The sequence below is a fragment of the Citrus sinensis genome, chromosome 1 (genome assembly GCF_022201045.2).
Source record: "Citrus sinensis cultivar Valencia sweet orange chromosome 1, DVS_A1.0, whole genome shotgun sequence".
NCBI classification, from domain to species: domain Eukaryota; kingdom Viridiplantae; phylum Streptophyta; class Magnoliopsida; order Sapindales; family Rutaceae; genus Citrus; species Citrus sinensis.
The window spans coordinates 9819718-9839795 of NC_068556.1; the positions used below are offsets into that span (position 1 = coordinate 9819718).

At 33.8% G+C, this 20078-nt stretch overlaps 1 protein-coding gene across 1 annotated transcript; it reads left to right on the forward strand.

Moving 5' to 3' along the window:
• Positions 1 to 2418: 2418 nt before the first annotated feature.
• On the forward strand, positions 2419 to 4185 carry LOC102625443 (geraniol 8-hydroxylase-like). Its single transcript, XM_006475359.4, has 2 exons — positions 2419 to 3364; positions 3449 to 4185. The coding sequence occupies exons 1-2, from the start codon at positions 2486 to 2488 to the stop codon at positions 4052 to 4054; spliced, it is 1485 nt and encodes a 494-aa protein (XP_006475422.1). The 5' UTR covers positions 2419 to 2485; the 3' UTR covers positions 4055 to 4185.
• The last annotated feature ends 15893 nt before the right edge of the window (positions 4186 to 20078 follow it).

Below are 20078 nucleotides of genomic sequence, written 5' to 3' on the forward strand. Positions count from 1 at the left end.
CATCGCGCTAGCGGTCTTACAATGCAAGGTGTTGTAGTTTGAACAATGTTTTATGCACATGGACAAGCAAGAGTTTGACAAGGGCTAATCAACTGCCACAGATGAGAAGGGGCAGATTGATGATCAAATTGCTGATAATACGATTGGAGTTCTCTCTGCAGCTCAGGACACAACAGCTAGTGTGGAATCTCAAATACCTCCATGATAACCCAAACTTGTTTAAGCTGTAAAGGTAAGATTAAGAAATTATCCCATTAAAAGAAGGGCATGAGATTGTGCTAAGTGGTTATTTTTATCATTGGTTTAATGTTACTAAAGGCAGAGCGAAAAGTTGTATATGAATAAATTAATGGAGGCAATTTAACATGGGCACAGACAAAGAATATGCCATGTACATATAGGGTAAGTTCTACAGTGTTTCTATAATTACCGTGATGAAAATTGAAAATCATCACAGCCTCAATAAAAGAATCTAAAAGGAATTCAGATTTATTGGAAATAGATGTAGGCAATTAAAATCTTAAAATTAACAATTTAATTAATTTTGAAAATATTATTCACTGTTACTGTTTACCGATACTGTTCATCTGTATAAAAAATATTAATTTTTTAAAAACAAAATAAATTACAAAAATTAAATGACATGGAGATTTTTACATGGTTCAGATTGATCAATCCTACATCCACGAGGCCACACCCAGATGAAAAATAATTCACTAAGTTGAGATGTTACAACTTATGGATTTACCAAATTTTAAACTCTTACTTACAGTTTATCACCATACAATTTACTCAACCTTAAACTGTACCTGCTTCTCTTAAATAATTGCTACCCCTCTTGATACACAATCCTCAAGGCACTTCACAAAGTGATCAATAGCAATTTTTCAATTCTTCAATGTCTAGTGATTCAAGATCCACATAAACTCTTCATAGAGATGAAAAGAAGATAAGAAAACAAATTAACACAATATTATGCGTCAAATTTGGATTATCTATGGAGGAGGCCGAATTTTGCTTTTCTGCTTTATACTTGGTGTTGCACACCTTTAATTGTAAAATACCTCTCTTTATATAAGCACTAGGGTTTCAAAAAAATTGTAAATATTAAAAGACTTGGATTCTTTTCAAATGAGAGTTTCTTTCCTCTTATAATTCTTATGAATCTGATTATGAATAAATATGATCTTTTTACCTTTCTTATCTCCCAAGAAAAATATAGAGCATTTAACAAACTTCTTGTTTAAACCAATTTCATACTCTAAATAGATCTCATGCACTAATTATAGAATCTCATTATAATTCACTTGCTAAATTAGATATCTAATTAAATTAAGAAATAAATATTCTTAATTTAGCAAGTCAAGTAATGATAGGATTCTATAATTGGCGCATAATCTCACTAACTTAAGGAATTAATAAATTAATCCTTATTACAAGATATGTAATAAATAAAATTTTAATTTAACTAGACTTACCATAAGATCCGAACTTTATAAATAGCAGGCTTAATAGAATCTAATTTGTATATATCTTGTTATGCCTTAATTTCCCAACCTTACACCTCGGTAGTATAAACGAGATACGACAGTAATTGTGATATCTATTTTCAATAAGAATTCTATATATCCTTCTACATGTGTCACCTCGTCAGATACTTTAAATATGACAGAACTCTATTAAGATTCTCCCATAAAAGAACCCCCAATTATAAGGTAAGGTGTTTTAGTTTTAAGAGACAAAAAACAAAACTAGAAGGTCTCTCTTCTTCTTAATTCTTTCTTAAGTTTTTATCGTCTCTTTGCCGGTAACAACCTCGGTGCCTTATGATTTTCTTGTTTTACAGATCAAAACCTCCAAGTCCAAGTTAGAAGAATCAAACCGTATTAACTTGATGAAAACTTCGAGCTTGATCTCCACATAGCCCGAACATTTTGTGGATCCAAATTTTGGTATCTAACATATAAAAAATTGGAAATCATCACAGCCAGAATTCAAGAATTTAATGTTATTAAAGACAGCAAAAGGTGAAATATCAACCAAATAATGGGGGCAAAAGGGCCTGAATAAAAATGGACAAAGACATAGAGTATGCCATCTACGTATAGGCTAAGTCTACAGTGTTCTTATAATTAATGTGATGAAAATTGAAAATCATCACAGCCTCAGTAACAGAATCTAATTTATAAATTTATTATATATATTGAATGTTTCAATCGAATGAGTTGAAAATCAGTCGCGGTTAATTAATTTTAAAATAAATTATATATGTGCATGTCGGTTTCAGTCAAATGTTCCAATTAAAAAATAATAATATTTACAAAGAAAGTCCGCATCAATAAACACACATCATTTCAAATTTACTCCTTTTCAGCTACTTTGTTGACACTGTGCTTAGTTTGGTATATAAATACTCGCCCTTCAGAAAAGTAGTGCGAACAAGTTCCATCGGTTGTTTCCCACAGGGCCAAAAGTAAGATCAGAGATGCAAAGCTGGATAAGCTGCATACTATGGCTTCTATTCACATGGGTTTGGGTCAAGGCTTTAAAGTCCTTTTCTAGAGGATCAATAAAGCTTCCACCGGGGCCGACGCCTTGGCCGATCATCGGAAACCTCCCGCAACTTGGGCACAAACCTCACAAGTCACTAGCCGACCTTGCCAAGGTCCATGGCCCAATCATGAGTCTAAAAATTGGACAGGTGACCACAGTAGTCATTTCTTCAGCTTCCATGGCCAAACAAGTCCTTCAAGATCATGACGCAGCTTTATGCAATCGAAACGTTCCAGATTCTGTGAGTTCCCACCAGAAGGGTGAATACGGGATCCCATGGCTCCCTGCCTCCACGCAGTGGAAAAAGCTTCGAAAAATATGCAACCTACATATTTTCACCAGTCAGAAACTTGATGCCAATCAAGACCTCCGGCGCAAGAAAATCCAACAACTCGTTGCTTTTGTTCAAGAAAGTTGCCATGCGGGAGAAGCAATCGATATTGGCCAAGCAGCTTTCGATACTGCAGTTAATCTATTGTCCAATACGATTTTTTCTGTTGATTTGGCTGACCCTAATTCAGCTTCCGCAAGGGAGTTTAAGAATTTGATGTGGGGTTTGATGGTAGAATCTGGAAAGCCTAACGTGTCCGATTTTTTTCCTATGCTTAGAAAGCTTGATATACAGGGAGTGCGGCGTCGCTTATCAAGGCATCATATCAAGATATTGGAGGTCTTGGATCGCTTCATTTATCAAAGATTGAAGCAAAGACAAGAACATGGTTTTGTTGGTTCCAAGGACATGTTGAATACTCTTCTCAACATCAGCGAAAGTGAAAAGATTGACAGAAATGATTTCAAACATCTTTTCCTGGTAATATCTGAATTAATTTAATTTCGTCCTCAAATTATGAGTAATTACGTAACCCATAAATTGATTAATTACATATCTTAACAGGATTTGTTTGCTGCGGGGGCTGAAACGACTTCAAGCACCTTGGAATGGGCATTGACAGAGCTAGTACACAGCCCAGAGGCATTATCAAAAGCTCGATCGGAGTTGGAAAAGCAAATAGGCAAAGGCAACCCAATGGAGGAATCAGATATCGCTCGGTTACCTTATCTACAAGCAGTAGTTAAAGAAACCTTGAGGTTGCATCCGGCTGTTCCATTGTTAATCCCTCGCAAAGCCTCAGTAGATGTGCAAATCTCAGGCTTCATAGTGCCAAAGGGCGCACAAGTTTTGGTCAATGCATGGGCTATAGGCAGAGATGCAAGCACATGGGAGAACCCTTACTCTTTCAAGCCTGAAAGGTTCTTAGGGTTAGATGTTGATGTCAAAGGCCGAAATTTTGAGCTAATTCCGTTCGGAGCTGGGCGGCGAATATGTCCTGGTTTGCCATTGGCAATAAGAATGTTGCACCTAATGTTGGGTTCACTTATTAAATCATTTGATTGGAAGCTTGAAAGTAAAGTTACAACTGAGAACATGGACATGGAAGAGAAGTTTGGCATCACCTTGCAGAAGGCTCAACCACTTCGTGTGGTTCCTGATGCCATTTAATTATGGGAAATGATAAATAAGTACAAAATGGTGACATAAATAAGTTTGAAATGATGTCATTTCCTCATTAGGTGGCGTTTGTTTTTTTGTCTAAAATCTGAATAGACATGAATTAATCTGAATTCTGAATAGGTCTGAATGTCTGAATCTGAATAATATGTTTGTTTTTTCGTCTGAATCTCAGAAAATAAAGATTAAGTTGTTTGTTTTTTTCAACTTAAAAAGCTGAAAATATGTACTTTTACATTCGTATCCTTATTAAATTTAAATATCAAATAAATAATATATTAAATACCACAATATTTTAACATTTATAAGTAAAACTATATTCAAGTGAATACATAATTATTTTAGAATTTTAATATATAAAATACCATAAATTTTAAATTTTATCGTATATAATAAAAGAAATAAAAAATGGGATATTTTTATGTGGGGTAAATATCTATGGGTGAGTTTTGGGATAGACATGAAAAATAAATTATAAAACATAGATATTTTTGACATTAGCAAGTAATTAACTTAATTCAAATTTCTCCATTAAGTAAAAAGCTAAAAAAATTAGCTTATTTTATTAAGTCAAAATTATCTAAAAAGTCTCATTAAGTTATAAAAAAACATCTCTAATTAACTTAATTAATTAAGTTAAGTCACTTTAAGTCATTAAGTTAAAAAACAAACACCACCTGTTAAAAAAATAATAATAATCTCAGGCTTTTTTATATTTGGTTTCTCCCCCTTTGTGTGTGTGTGTGTGTGTGTGTATGTGTGTATGCACACAAGAGAATAGTTAATTTCATATTGTCATTTCAAGATACCTAGAAAATTTTCCAAAAACGATTCCTGCAATGAAAAATTGATAAGAGCAAGAGACCATATTTAGATTGAAATTTATAATATTTAACAATATTTTTCTTTATTTATTTTTTAGTTTAATTTGGTTATCTTTTTACAGTTTTATTGTTTGTGCATTACTTATTTGAGTTGTATTCTTAATTTATGTATGAGTCTTATTAAAATAAGTTTTTTAGTCAAATTTTAATAAGTATTAGTATGAATAATTGTCTTTTGTAACTTTTATAAGCACGCCTTGATTATTTGTTATTGATTATTTCATGGAATAAACTTTAGGTTTGAGTTTAATAATATTTTTTCAATTTTGAAAATTTTGTGTGAGTTTTTGAGTTTAGTTAATTATCAGCATTCTGTTGAATCAATGAGTTTTAACCCTCAAAATTCACGATATTATTTTGAATCAAAAACATCAATTTAGACTATTCTTTTATTAAGGGATTCTCAAGAATCAACATAATATTAGAATATTAAACTTTCACTACAACAATTTGGCATCAGAGCCAAAAGCTTGGTTGTACTATTCTTAACACCTACCTTTTCTATTCTTTCTTTTATTTTTCCTAATCTTGTTTTGCTTTCAAAAAACAAAAGTCAAGGTCGAGTCAACCCTAGCCACCACAAGCCAACCACAGCCACTGCCATTTGCATTTGTGCCTTCCCTATCCAGCAACCTCTTTCATTGATCAAGACCTCTATAGAGGTCAAAAGGAGTCGCCAATCCAACCTTGAGCAAAACCGTCACTAATTATCCATAAAACTGCTAGAAAACGACCATAAAATTTGCGATTGCCGCTGCCACTGTTCATCATTTTTTTGCTATGCATTGATTAATGCCTCCACCGCAAATCTATTCCCCTGTACTAGCACAATCATTCTAGTAACTATCACCTCCAATTAACAGACCAATCTTTGGAATCAAGGCCATCACCAACCGCTACATTGTCTCAAATTCCTCAAATAAACCATTGCCTTTTTGGATAATCCATTACTAGTATCTTACTCAACAACTTTCGACTCTTTCAAATCCGTCCACCTCTTTTGCTTTTTGGTTACTCCCACCGGTAACTCTATTTTCAGTTAATTATCATTTTGGCTTTTTTTTATTATTTCTTTTTTCTAAATTTAGAGTGAGTAAGTGAAAAAAAATTAAGTCATGAAACCACAATATCATTGTAAAGATCTCACCTCTAAAAGAAGACATTTTAATTAGAATGTTGAGGACTTTACATTTAATTGCTCAAAATTTAAATAACCTTTAAAATATGGAATCATTACACATGAAGAAGAGATATGGGTTCGACAAAGATGTTTGTGATGATACATGTTATAAGGATAACGAGGAAAATAGTGACTTTGTTTCACCACATAATATCATTCATTCCAAGGAAAATATTAGTTGGTCATTCATGTCTACAACAAATTCTCCACACGCATATATTGATTTGGATCAACTTTGATGACTATATCTGTTGACACCAAAATTTCGTATGTTAAAGTGATTGAATTTGCTGAGATTAGGACTTTGATAACGCCTTCGTTTTCAGGGAAATCTCGACCTTTATCATGATGCTTCCTAACCTACAAAATAGAAAAATTGTAAGGGCGTCGATGTTGTTACCTACAAAAATCTTCTGATACTTAAGTTAGAGTTAAAAAATTACCAAAGTAACAAATCAAGAAAAGAAAAGAACTCTTCATTTTTGCTTTTTAGAGGCCTCTTTCCTTTTCATGCCCTTATCTCGTAAATGGAACAACATTGTATAAGAAGACTTGAATCCATATAGTGTTGGATATCCCAAGGAATCAATATGTATGTGGTTTATTCTCAATTCAAATATGTCCCATTATTATTCGTATTAGGTCACCCAGACCGACAATAGTGGTTAGAAAACTAGTACAACAATTATTCCCCTAGTTTGCTTATTTTATGCCTCGAGTAAGAGGACAAGTAAACTAAATCATAAATTAATAACATGATGATAGGGTTTGGTAAACGAGGTCGAAAAGTAATAGTCAAAATGAGGATCGAGAAAGGCCTAATCATTAGGGGCAAAATTAGGAGAGATGAAGTTGCACTAAAAAAGCCAAAAAGAGGATGAGTTAGAGATATGTGCAGATTAATGTAAAATAACACGAGCAAGTCTTTCAACTAATCATATCACATCGCTGGCTGCAATATAGGAAAATCCTAGAGAATAGTTAATGATCGAATAGCCAGGGAAAAATAGTGGGAAGCAACCAGGATATTACAGTTTAGTATAAATTTTCACCGGCTATAGCAAGTGGCATGATAAAAGCAAAAGTGAATGATTCGCTTCTATCCCAGAAATCTAATCTAATTCAAATTTCAAAAATTTTTGAATGATAAGAGAGAAACGTAAGAGAAACCGTGACTAACAATAAAGATAGTTAAATTGATAGAAAAAATCAATCATAAGGTTTACTAGTAAGTTTTCCTTTCCTCTTAAGCTTTATTGTTATTATTCATGTAGATTTGTATTTCTATAATCATTTATATGTTTTGAAATTGAATGAAAGATAATATATATAGTAAGATTTTAGATTGTAAGAGTGTGTTAATTTAGGTTGATTTTAGGAGAAACGGCCAGTTCTTGCCCATAAAATGGCTAGTGATAAAGGTTTGGTGGATAGCGATTCGTAGAATCTATCAAGGAAATCTTTAGTCTAGGCTTTTGAAGAGGATGAGGGGAATTCTAGTGAAAAAGATTGATATCACACAAAAGGCCGGATATCACCCTATTTGAGATACTAATTCAAGTTATAGTACTTCCTTAAAGCAATTAAACTAGCCTTTTGACTAAATACGAAATTGTAGGAAATAGAGTTGAGGTAGATTATGAGGGAACCAAGGATGACCTTATGTTTAAGTATATTTAAATTCAATATAAATGAGATCAGTGATACCACAACAGAGGGGGATGAAGAGCTTGAAGAAAGTAATAAGAGGATAAAGAAAAAGAAGAGACGAGTGAAACCAGATCCTAAACCTATCATTAAAACTAATCCATAGAATATGATATAAACAAAGTAGAATCTATCGTTAGAGAGGATGACCTCAAGGCTTTTAAGAGGACATACAATATTCCCAGTGAAGTGAGAATAAGGCTACCTCGAAGACGAGAAAAGCCTAGCAGTCCCCCTGAGAATACAGTAGCTATTTGCACGAAGTTATCTATATAGCCTTATTTTGTCAAGATGTTAAGTTCTTTAGGGTTAGCTCTTTGTCAGTTAGCCAAAAATGGGTGAAGGACCTTGGGCAGCATGTATTTGTTATAGGCAGAAGCTGGTATACCCAAGCCCACATTTCAGGAGCTAAAGAGATGTTTCAAAATGAAAAATAACCTAAAGAAGCATATTGGTTGGCATTACCTATCAGCTTGGCTTAGGGTAAAAAAAGTTTATTGTAGATCTTTTAACCACAAACAAAGATTTTAAAGATCGGTGGCTCTAGGTTTACAGAGAATGAGATTGATATTCAAAAGATTTGAAATATAAGGTGTAATGTGTCTTTAGATAACCAAGTCTGACTCCTGTTAAAGTAGATCTTTCTCTTTAACTTTAATCAAAGCTTATTTGAGAAATAACATGTTCGTATGGTTGTGCAAGTTTATAGAGGATTAGCCAAAGACAATAGTTTGATACCGATCTCACATTCGAGGGGCATTTTAGTATCATCATCCATATATTGATCTTTTGATGTTGGAGAATTTGCAAGGGTGCTGACTTGTTCGCTTACACGAGGCAGGAGTGAAGCAAAACCATACAAGGAAAAAGGAAAGGTATAAATGTTGGATTTCCATTATTTATTCGACAAAAAATTGTGATTAATTAGGTTTGTGAAGCAGAGAAAATGTCTTCGGGAATCTTGGGAAGATTGAAGAGCAAAAGACAAAGAGAAGAGCAAACAAAAAAAGAGTCTGATCATGGAGATCGAGGATTGGCTTTGTCGACCTCTAGGCCATTAATACAAAAATCCTCATTGGTCGTTTGTTCAACTACAATAGAAACAACTTCCCCAACCCATCTCACTTCTTAAGATACAATTTCAAGGCCATGGTAAACTCTCATTGAAGCTAATAAAAGAGAAAAAAGAGAGAGGTTTGGACATACCCGATGTGTTGTGCATTTTACTGAGGCTTATGTAAACAGAGAGAAGGTTGAGGAGCTCAATAAACTATCCACCACTGAGGCTTAGGAACAGTTGATGGAACATGATCAAGAGGTAATATGCTATCTTATTCGCGTTGGAAACTACCTATAAATCAAAATATTTTGACTGATATATTGTATTAGGAAAATTATCTACACTGTAAATTCAAGAGGCAACGTCATTAGTTGATCAAGTTAGGATTTGATGTCCCTACCCTAAAGAATGAATTCCAAAAAAAGATGGAGACTTTGAAGGCCCAATTGAAAGAAAGAGCAAAAATTGATTTCACTGAGAAGGAAAGCTTGAAGCAAAGTGTGAAACAATTAAAAAAGGATCTGTAGAGTCTTGAAGAGCTTGAGAAACAAATTTCCCACTCTGATAATATGATCATAGAGAAAGACAGGATAATGGCTAAACAAAAGCTTATGACTGATTAGTTGAAGGCCGAACACCAGATCAAGTATGACGAGGGGTCTCTTCTGGGGTCTGAATATGCTTTAGAAGTGATACTAGAGAAGTACCCACAACTAGACCTCTCAAGTTAGGATGTTACAATCTAAATTTTGAAGGACTAGAGTTGACATTATATTATGTTGGTAACAGATATCCACATGGATTTAAAAACAAACTATCAAAAAGCTTGATATCTTGAACTCGAACCATAATAGGAGTTATAATGTCTTGTGTTCGAGCCACAATAAAGGCAAAAAAATAGCTAAAAATCAAGCACGAAAAAGGCCAAAATTCCTAAGATTAGGCTACAATTAAGGACCAAAATGATCAGGCTATGGTTGAGGGCCAAAATAACTAAGATTAGGTTGTAGTTGAGGGCCAAAATATCTAAGATTCGGTCGTAATTGAAGGCTAAAACAATTAAGATCGGGCTGCAGTTGAGAGCCAAAATAATTAAGATCGGGTTGAAGTTGAAGGCCAAAATAATTAACCTCAGGCTGCGGTTGAGGGCAAAATTTTTTACAAGATAAGCCACAAAGAGGCTATTGGGATAAAATCAAATAAGTAAAATAAGATAAATTTAAATAGTAAATATAAAATTACTTAGTAGTTGGTAAGAGTAGTGAGGTTAGCTTAAACATAATTTCTATGAATCATCTCTGCATTCCAATGTTTTTTGACCTTATGCCCATCCTCGCTTTCGAGCTAATAAATTCTCGGATGCACCATTTTAATAATCTTGTAGGCTCTTTTAACTTGGCTCCAAGACTTTCGTCCTCAGGGAGCCTTATGTTAAGTGTAATTTTTCTAAGTATAAGGTCTCCCTCAATGAAACTTCTAGCTCATACAATCTGATTAAAATAACGGGTAGCTCTTTGTTGATAAACTGCTACCCGAATTTGGGGTCAAGGTTAGCACACAAAATCTGCTGGTTTTCGTCCTTTGAAAAATTTTATACACGATAAATGGGAAGTCTATTCTCCACTGGAATGACAGCTTTATGACCAAAGGCTAGGGAAAAAAAAGTTTCTTATGTAGTTATTTTGTTGGTCATTCGATAGGCCCAGAGTACTTTGTGGAGCTTGTTAACCCAAGCTCTTTTATGTGCTCCAAGTCATGTTTTTACGGCCTTCTTTATTACCTTGTTAATGGCTTTTACATGGCCATTAGTCTTCGGTTGTGCTGATAAGGTAAATTAAATATTTTTTTATAACTTTTTATAAGGAAGTCTAATTATTTGTAATTGATTATTTCTCAGAATAGACTTTAGATTTGAGTTTAATAATATTTTTAATTTTTAAAAGTTCTGTATATTTTTGGTTTAATTAATTTTTAATATTTTATAAAATAAATAAATTAATAAATTTTAATTTCTTAAATTTATATTATTTTTTTAAATTAACGTAAATTTAGACTGTTTCATATTATAATACTCCAGTATTTTTCTTAAATAAAGAATTTTTTTTGTTTTTAATTCTGAACCAATGGCATGTATGAATATTTAATGACTCTCAACAGCTAGAAAATGATGTTCAGGGAACATTTGTCACATTGTCCAGATGTCAAAACACGGTCGACTCGTCTGCCTTGTCATAAATCAAGACTTTCTGGCCCCGCTTAGGAAAAGACTTCTCTTTTGATGAGATGCTAAGAAAAAGACTTAAAAGACCTAAAATTGCGCGGCTCCAAATGATAGACTAAATACAAGGAATCCTCCTAATTATTTAATGGGTGGGTGCTCAATTAGTTAAGACTTAAATATTAGGATATGTTTCAGCACAATTTGACAGAAGGATAGTGGCAGACTTAGATAGTGACTAGTCAGGATGTCACTGAAAACCTCATTAATTCCCTTAAATTTTAATAATATTTTTATATAAATATAGAATTTTTAATTTTCTCTCAAGTACTTCTCTAAATCAATTTCAACTAAAACAACTTAAATACTATTTTATAGCTGAGTTGCTCTTGTGTTCAGACCTTCAAAATATAATATTAAATGAATGATTCATCATTTTAATTGGAGATAATGACTTATTTTATTATATATATATATTATTTAAAAAGAGGTTCTTCTCGTTTATGATTTTGTAGTATTTCATATGTACAAACACCCACACATGTATATAAAATAAATTTATAATTTAACCCGAAATAGTTTAAGATCCTGGGTACGCCTCCGTAGAATGGGATATTGGAGTTTTTGTCCAACCACAGGTTGTCTTACAAGGTGGTGGAGTTTGACCGATGTCTTGTGCAAAATGGACAAGCAAGAGTTTGACAAACACAAATCGACAACCACAGAGAGCGCCGTGCTAGGGCTAGTGGGGGCTAAAAGTCACTGCTAATCTTTTCAAAAGTTATGGATAGAGTTATTTAATTCATTAGTTTCCTTCGTACAATCTATTTTTAATTAAGTTTTTAATTTCAAAATGGTATTGAATAAAATTGTCTAACCAACCATATCTCTCTGTTTTCTTCCAATTCTCCCTGTTCCTATTGTTCAACACCTAATCAGTTCTGTTGGTAGTTCTATTTTTTAATGTAAAATTACAAAAGAATTTTTTATGGTTGTCTTGTCTCTCACCAATTGCCAAAATGGATTTGACTTTAAGCTCACACAAACGTAGATGTACAAAATTGACCATCTAATGGTGAATATGAAGAGTTTTTTAACTAACCATGAAATTAAAGTCATAAAAGATTATTTTCCTTCAAGTCTTCAGAAAGAAAAATTTACATTTGTTCCATCTGAAATACCATGAAGAAGATTAATTAGTATTTAAAAATGGACGTAACGAACAATTTAAATAAAAATAACATTGATTGCAAAAATTTCAGGACATCGGTTGAATACTATCTTTTAAACATTCCAAAGATACAGTTAGAAGAAAATTATAAGAGAAAAAAAGAAGTAGAACCAAATAGTTGAACTTAAAAGAAATGTAAGCGTCGGTGATTAGTTTGCAAGAGGTGATTGTAGATTAATAAAGGGAAAAAGGATAAATACACCCCCAACGTTTAGACAAAGGGATAAAAACTCTTTTAATGTTTCAAAAAAGACATTTACACCCTTCTAGCATATACAAAAAAATTGTTAGATTATCCAATTTGTTCATATATTGTTAATAAAATTATAAATATACCCTCATTGCTCCATTCCTCTATTTAAATTTTTATCAATAACCAATTTTTAAAAAAGACATCTACACACCTAAAAAAATTATAAATAAATTATAATTTTAAAAATAAAATTGGTTATTAATACCATAATAAATAACATAGAAAAATTGTTATAAATGTACAAGTTTAAATGATTGACATGTGGAGAATTGTTAAATATACAAGTTTAAAGTTTAAATAAAATTGGTTATTAATAACCAATTTTATTTTTAAAATTATAATTTATTTACAATTATTTTTAAGTCTTTTTTGAAAATTAGTTATTGATAAAAATTTAAATAGAGGAATGGGGTAATGAGGGTATATTGATAATTTTATTAACAATATATGGACAAATTGGATAATCTAATAATTTTTGTATAAGGTAGAAGGGTATAATGGTAATTACATATTAAAATTATAATGAATGGGGGTGTGAATGTATTTTTTGAAATATTAGGGGGATTTTTGTCCCTTTGCCTAAACGTTGGGGGTGTGTTTATCTTTTTCCCATTAACAAATGGTAATTTTAGAATTTTAGAATTTTAAAATTTTATTAATGAATTTTACTTCTAAAATGGGTGTAGAGAGGAATTTAGTGGGTTCCAAAATAGCCCCAGCCATTTTTAAATCAGTGATCCTAAAGATCTTAACATTTGAGTCCCTACTTGAGTCTCAATACTATATGTTACTTATTTATTAGATGATGAATGTATAATTACTTATTACTCTACTCTATTATTCAATAGATGAACGCTACATTACTTGAAACTTAAATATTATTGGGATCTAGAGTATTACTCTTTTTAAATTCATTTTGATATTTGTTCCATTTTTTATTTGATTTACCATTAAAGCCCCTGTTAAAATTTTAAAATGATTGAAACTAAGGATATCTATTGATGATATTAGGATTAATTTTATCAGTTGCCACAGCTATAGTAGAAAGGACATTTTCAGCAATGAAATTTTAGAAAAATCATATACAAAATCAGATGGGAAATTAATGGTTGAATGGTGTGTATATATAAAAAAATATAATTTCTGGTCTTGATAATGAGATTATCATTCAAGGTTTTCAACATATAAAAGTACATCGAGGACATTTATAGTATTTTTTATTTATTAACCATTTTTTAAAAAATTATATTATTGTTTGAACTTAGCCCCTACTAAATTGAATCCCTAACAACGCCACCGAGCAGCCATGCGCAACTAATCGCTGGTACATTGTCTTTGTAAGAACAAACTGGAAAGCAGTATGTACAACAGTACAAGCTTTTCTACCGCACACTTGGATTATAAATTCTGCTGTAAAACCTGTTGAAATAGCGGGTCAGGTTTTGAACAAAACACACTCACTGCGTGTATTTTGTGTGACCTCAGTGTACAGTCAAGTGAACATGATGCTCTCTGCGGACATTGATCATTAGGAGGACTAACAACCGTTACAATTTACAAAAAATATGCAGACTACGAGAATGTCATTTTTGACAGATGCACAAGAGTACAGAGTCTCTATTTTCTTTTGACATCCCATTATATTAAAAAATGAATAGAACGAAATAAGAAAAATGAACTCTTTGTAACGAAATTCTCTTCTTCGAGCCAGAGTCCAATCATTTGATTTGACAATTATACTTTCTTTTTGGAGGCACAATCCTCCTTGTTTTCTTGAAATTTGGGTTTCTTAAGTTTCTTCAGGTACCAGGATTCTTCGAAGTGGTTTTTTCCTGAACCAAATAGTCTTAGGGTCCAAGCTTCTGCTATGTTATAGGGTCAGATTTATCATTGGGCCTCAGAATCCATGCAATATAGCTTGCTGCAGCAGCGGATACTCACTCCATTTCTTGCATTTGTCCAAGTTTAGGTGCTCCTAATGTGCATTTTGAATAAAATTTTTCTTGAACACCTTTTTCAGAGGAAATTAACATAGAAGCCAAGTGGAAGCAACCAGGGAAGTTCATTGCCATAGCCTTGGAACGCAACAGTGATGAAATTTCGTGAATAATTGGATCATTTTAGAAATGCTGCTACATGATTTTTTTGTGAATTCATAGAGTGAGAATTGTACCAGATAGATCTGTAATCTGTAGTCACAGCCTTTGTCTCAGAGGGATTAATAGTTGGAACAAATTGTTTCCTAGCATGGAAAACTGGTTTGCTGGTGGCAATAACTAATTGTTAGAAACCCTTCGGTAGTAAGCGGTCCAGCAAAAGTCCTCAATAAGTGGTCACTCTTGGGAAAATATGCACCAGAAAAAGGCAGCCTGAGATCCTAACTCCAACGATATGCCGCAGATGTTGGATTAATGTTTATGTCTAGTATCACTGAGACTAATCCGATCACAAGCTCCAATATGGAAGCCAGACCCCAGTTGAACAACCAAATCAATACCATGAATGGGTTATGCTTTTTGATCTGAAAAGATGAGGGAGCTAGCTAATAATCAAGTAGCAAGCTTCAAGAAAAGAGAAGAGTCGTTATAACTTACCAAGTCATTGAAAATAACAAAAATATTTGATATAGCATAATGTAATAGATCAAATATACTGCAGATGTCAAATGACAAAAAAATAAATTACTTTTCACTTTCCGATCGGAACAACAAACACATAATAATCGCAAATTATTATCTTCTTCGTCGTCGTTTTTTCTCTTCAACTTCAATGCAGTTTAGGGTTTGCGCGTGAGTCCACAGAAGAGATGGGTTACTTCTAAAATGGTCATGATGTATTAATGTCAATCAGATACCGAAAGCAATGATTATGATATTGTAAGTACACTGGGCTCCGGGCTTTTGCCGCGAAAATTGTATTGGTTGACTAAGGGTTTGGGTTGCATTGGCTTCCCAAATCATCTCTTTTAAGATAGATTTGGAAAAAAATCAATTTTATAAATAAGTTGGTCACTTATTTTGTAATTTTAGATTATAACATAATCACTTATCAAATAATTTAGTAAGTATATTTAATGAAAGGAAGTCAAAATAACCAAAATAATAAATGTTACTATCATTATCTATATTTTTCGTATTTTACAAATAATGAAAACATTTTGTTTTATGTTGAACTGTTACAATAACAGAAAACTTTAGTGTAAATAGGTTAGTTGATAATAAGTAACTTACTAAAATGGGAAAATGCCGCCAGCACTAACTGTTTCGACAACGGCTACATCACCAGCGCCGGCGAAAATGTTTGTCTCATTGAAGCAAAATACTGACCATTGAATACAAAATTCTCTGATCTCTACGTACAACCATGTCGGCCAAACCATCAAAGGAGGTCTGAAAATAATGCAAAATCACATAAATTGTGGTGGCCTATATAACACCGCCTCTAATCGACAACGCAATATGCCGCACCCTAGCCCCCAAAGCATCCTTTGTAGACGCTGGGCAATATCATGTCTCATTCTTTTATTTTATATTTTAAAGAATTTTTAGTTATTATGAGCTCCATTCCTATATATATCAAAAGAATCTTGTTACAAATTTATAAGTACAGAGTATTTCAATTCGTAAAAGTTTACTGTTGCTTGGAGTCTCCCCAAGTATCGCCTTAAACGAGTGAATTTGTAATCTTTCTTCTTTAATTAAAAAAAAAGAGTCATGAAATTTGTAATAGGATGATAATATCTGATAGATTTTTATTTTTATTTTTTTCAGAGCAAAAAGATTACAAATTCACCCATTTAAAACTATACTTAGGGAGATTTTAAGCATCCTCAAATATTTTTTTATGAATTGAAACAGAAGTGTTCCACCAGTTATGAGCATTAAGACCTACCTCCAAATTTACAAAGTTGTCTGCCACTGAATTGCCCTCTTTGTAGTTGTGTGAACTAGTAAAGTGCATTCCATGATTAAGTTTAAACAATTCAACTATCTGATACGTAGATGTCATGTCGGCTTGAATTTGGTACTTTAAGATAAGCTAAAACTTAAGACGAGTTACTATCAACCAAATAAAATTCCATCCTTTCCTAACTGCAAACTCAGTAGCCTTTAAAATGATATATATCTTTGCATAGAAAGATGTTTGATGGCCAAGCGACTGCGCAAAACAACCTCGAAAACCACCAAGGGAACCACCCAAGCGATTGCGCAAAACAACCTTGAAAAGCACCCTTGAAACCACCCAAGCGACTGCACAAAACAGCCTCAAAAAGCACCATTGAAACCACGACACCCGGCACCACAAGCTGCAAGACCTAGGTTTCTCTTCGCCAAACCGTCTGCGTTAACTTTGATCCAAGGAGCTCTTGGTGAATGCCAAACGATATTGATGATAGATGAGGATGAATGCCTGGCACAAGATAAATGCAAAGTGGAATAAGTAGGCCAAGATGCATCAGCACTTTGTGGATTAACCACTCCAAGAAATGACAATGATCGATTCCGAAATCGAAGACAATTTCGTGCCTCCCATATATAGTAAATTGCAACTAGGCAACAAACTCTCGATAAATAAGAAACATGGCCGGTGAAGGTAGTCTCAAAAATCAAATTTCTTAGACCAAGAATATCTGCCACTGTTGGAAAATGGCGATGAAAAAGGGGCCAATCCAAGCCCAAAGTTGCTGCACACATGAGCTTTCAAGAAGTAAGTGGGCTGCTGCTTCATCACTGGAACCACGAAGTAATTAAGCAAGCAATGATCATCATCAGTGGACAAACTATTATGGAATAGACGGTAGGCAGGTATAGAGAACTTCGATGGAAAGTAGCGATCCCATAACAACTTATATAAAGGCTGCAAAGGCTGATGATCCGTTAAAAAAAAAAAAAAAAAACATAAGAATCAGACTAACTCAAAGAACTATTACAGGAATGCAGCCAAACTAGTTTGTTTGATAAAGAGTTAATGGGAAGATGAGCAGTCACTACTTCATGAAAGAATTGAGGGAGCAATGTGGCAAAATGTGTAAAAACACACCATCAACTTTTATTTATCAAGCTATCAACAGACAATAGCAGCCTCCAAGTGTAAACTAAAACCATCAGTATTCACTAAATCTAGAATAGATTGACTCCGCAATGCATCTTTCCATAAATTAATAAAATAGCCATTACCAACTGGCCATATATAACCTGCCACCAAAGAAGGCATTACTCAAACTATGCCAAACAGAACTGGAAGCAACAATAGATCATACAGTCTTCAATAAAGCAACACGATTCCGATGAAAAAGATTGCGAATACCCAAACCACCTTCCTCCGTAGGCACACACACCTGAGACCACACAACCGTCACAAGTTTTCTAGAATCACAAGTGCCTGACCAAACAAAATCGCGAACCTATGTGTAAAGATAAAAGAGTTGTTTGGTTGCAGAGAAAATGAGAGAGAAAACAGAGTGAATATATTGTATTGATCTTAAGCTCGAATTGAGCAAAATTACAAGTATTTATACATGTGTCTATATAGAATCTTCCACACTCTGCACATGAGCAATGTGTTTGTTTAAAGCTAACGATCATAACAAATTCAGTTGACTGGACTGCCACATCAGCACTACTAACAATATCACTTAACTAACTAAACAGAAAGCTAAGCTAACTGTATTTAACCAATTCGAATATCTTAACATCCCCTTCAAGCTCAAGGTCTAGAAAGAACATTGAGCTTGGATCGCAGATAATTGAATTGATCATAAGCCAAGGGTTTTGTAAGTATATCAGCAACTTGTTCATAGCTGGGAACATGGCTGACCTGAAGTTCCTTTTTGGCTATATGTTCTCTAATGAAATGAAGATCAAGTTCAATATGTTTAGTCCTGGAATGATACTTTGGATTACTAGCTAATGCTTCAGCACTTTTGTTATCACAGTGGATAACTGGAGTTTGCTGTAATGACACTTTTAATTCTTTAAGTAAGTAAGTAATCCATAGCACCTCTGCTGCAGCTAGAGCTAAAGCTCTATACTCAGACTCAGCAGTACTCCTGGAAACTATGTGTTGCTTCTTTGAAGACCATGAAATCAAGCTATTTCCCAAGTAAACACAATACCCTCCTACTGATCTTCTATCATCCAAGTCTGATCCCCAATCTGCATCTGAGAAAGCTGTGAGATTAAGAGATCCAGAGCTATAGAACTGCAGGCCATAGTTTGCTGTATTCTGCAAATATCTCAGCACTCTTTTACAAGCTTGCCAGTGAAAGACTGATGGACAAGCAAGAAATTGACTAAGCTTGTTTACTGTAAATGCAATCTCAGGCCTTGTTAAAGTAACATATTGCAGAGAACCAACCAAGCTTCTGTAAAGTGAGGGATTTTCAAACATGGCTCCTTTGTTCTTAATCAGCTTCTCTGTTGAGCTCATAGGAGTTTGACATCCTTTGCAATCTAACATCTGAGCTTTCTTCAATAAGTCTCCTATATACTTAGTTTGTGACAAATGCAATCCTTCAACTGATGGGGTAACTTCAAGACCAAGAAAGTAATTAAACTCTCCGAGATCCTTTAATGCAAATTCTGTCCCCAACTTATTTATAACTCCTTCTACAAACTTAGAGTTAGAACCAGTTATTAAGATATCATCCACATAGATAAGTATAACTACAATGTCTTCTCCCACATGATGAATAAACAATGAGGTGTCAGACTTAGAAGCAATGAACCCCCACTGCAATAGAGATGATTTCAATCTATCATACCAGGCCCTGGGTGCTTGCTTGAGTCCATAAAGGGCCTTGGTAAGCTGACATACATGTGATGGAAACTGAGGATGAACAAAGCCCTCAGGTTGATGCATGAAGACATTTTCAGTAAGTATGCCATGGAGAAACGCATTATTAACATCAAGCTGTCTCACTGTCCAGTTATGCATAACAGCAAGGCTAAGAATAACTCTGATTGTGCATTGCTTAACAACTGGACTAAAGGTTTCAAAGAAGTCTACACCTTGTGTTTGATGGAACCCCTTTGCAACTAGTCTTGCTTTATACTTGGATATGCTGCCATCTGGATTATATTTGACTCTGAAAACCCATTTGTTGCCAACAATCTTTCCTGCTGACTCCTTGGGAACCAGAACCCAGATTTCATTTTTCTCCAATGCTTCATATTCATCTTGCATAGCTTGCTTCCACTTGGGATCTGCTAAAGCAGCTTTTACAGAATATGGCTCAAGCTCTTGGACTGCTGCTAGATATGTTTTGGGTTTAAACACTCCAGCTTTTGATCTAGTAACCATGGAATGGGTGTTTTGGATAGTAGGAGTTGATAAAGGTTGTGTTTGTAGCTGATTAGCAAATAATGGTTGGGAGTCTAAGCTTTGTGATGAAGTGTTTGGAGATTGTTGCACAGATTGTGTGTCAGACTGACCTGAATCAGGAGCTGCACCTGGAGTTGGAGAGCTGAGAGAGGATTGTAT